Source organism: Austrofundulus limnaeus, unplaced genomic scaffold, assembly GCF_001266775.1.
Source record: "Austrofundulus limnaeus strain Quisiro unplaced genomic scaffold, Austrofundulus_limnaeus-1.0 Scaffold134, whole genome shotgun sequence".
In the NCBI taxonomy this organism is placed as follows: Eukaryota; Metazoa; Chordata; class Actinopteri; order Cyprinodontiformes; family Rivulidae; genus Austrofundulus; species Austrofundulus limnaeus.
This window is the reverse complement of record NW_013952536.1, coordinates 1,065,218-1,066,896: the sequence shown is the minus strand read 5'-3', so window position 1 is coordinate 1,066,896 and position 1,679 is coordinate 1,065,218. Positions and strand designations below refer to the sequence as shown.

At 39.6% G+C, this 1,679-nt stretch overlaps 1 protein-coding gene across 2 annotated transcripts in view; it reads right to left on the bottom strand.

Moving 5' to 3' along the window:
- The window catches only part of pigt (phosphatidylinositol glycan anchor biosynthesis, class T), an 8,475-nt gene extending 7,716 nt beyond the window's left edge, over positions 1-759 (bottom strand). For both annotated transcript variants that reach the window (XM_014015800.1, XM_014015801.1), the window contains exon 1: positions 338-759. In XM_014015800.1, coding sequence (XP_013871254.1) covers positions 338-728 — 391 coding nt within the window. In that variant the 5' untranslated portion in view covers positions 729-759. The remainder of the gene's footprint in view (positions 1-337) is intronic.
- Between the last annotated feature and the right edge of the window lie 920 nt (positions 760-1,679).

The window sequence follows — 1,679 nt, the reverse complement described above, 5'->3', positions numbered from 1 at the left end:
TAAGCAGCTCTCTGGTCTTGGGCATTGTGGAGATGCTGGAGTCTGATTGACTGAGTGTGTGGACAGGTGTCTTTTAGATTCCATCACTTACAGTTGAAGAGTACCTATGATAAAAATTACAGTCTTCTACATGCTTTGCTAGTGGGAAAACCTGAAAAATCAACAGTGTATTAAATACTTCTCCCCACTGTATATGTCAAAATGAGCTACGTTAATCATAATTGCAAGCAATATATTTTAGGCTAAAATTAGTTACAAATTTAACTACTTCTATTACAACTACCAGCTCCCCTCATCTGTAAAGTTTTGATTCATAGGTAGAGAAAAATTAGCATACCTTTGTTTCCTCTCATAAAATCAGTTTGCCACAATGTTCGGAACTGGAAGCTGGCATAAATATCCCCTGAGTGCAACGGTCTGATTACTAGCTCCTCCTGAAAATCATCCTGAAACTGTGGTGTTGAAGTGAACATTGTAGCGTCAGAAGCAGGAAACGCTTGTTTGTCGGCGGTAGCATCTTCCACCCGAGTCGCTTCCCATCGCCTCTCCTCCACCGCGGGTTCTCCAACCGTTCGCTTCTCGGTTTCGGCGTCGGCTTGTAGATTTTCGACYGCACTGACGAGGTTGTCACTGGAGTAGGTCGTTTCTTGAGCGTCTGTGGCTAAAATCACTGACAAACTGAAAACAAAAGCCAGCCAAGCTAAGTGGCTGTACCTGTAAGCTGCCATTTTTTGTTTTAATAGTTTACAATTGACTTCCGCCTTTTGGTGTCACGTGCAAGATCCAGCCAATAGGCAGGGCCCATGGCAAGTCATGTGACCATTCATGGCCCTGCTGATTTTTTTTCCTGTATGCACACATTTTTCTGTTTTTGTTATATAAAGTATCACCTTTTTATTTTATTTTACCACTCCCACTACCAACACCATAACAACAACAATAACAACAACTAATACCACTACTAATAGTAATAATAATTTACTTCATGTGTCCCATTTATTTTCCATGCTGTTATCTGCTCATGCATCTCAACAGATTTTAAAATGATTATTTATAATTTATTTTACAGATGTGATCTAAATAGGAAAGATTTGCAGAAACATGCGTACACACGCTTTTATAGTTGTTTTGGTGTATACTATTTTCACCTTTTGGCCGTACGTTCACTTTTAGTATGGTTTCCACGCAATCCTTTATAAATCTGACCCCTGAGCTTTTGTTTTGTGTTAGCTTTTTTGAACTCTTCATACAGATCTTTGTGGWTGTATTGAAGGTGACAATGCAGATTTGTTGTTTCCTCTCGTCGTTGCCACTATTGTTCGGCATGTCTTGCAAAGTACCTGCATTAGAACGTCTCTCTCAAAACCAAAATAGTTCCAATTAAGAGATGTATATATATTTTTTTAACCACGAGTTCTTCATCGTTAACATTTTCCTCACTTGTCTTGCCCTTCGCCATTGCGACTCTCTCTAGCTTGTTGCTCAAGTGTTTTCTATCCACCCGCGTCTATGTAGGGGGCGGGTATCTAATGTAAAGGGATTTCTCCAATTGGCCAAATACATGAAGGGCTTCATTTGWTTGGTCAAATACTTCTGGCTTCTGTGTGATTGACAGAACATAGCTTAGAAACAAACCTTAAGCCATCCTTTTATCACAGTTTGTTTCTTTTTGTTGTGAT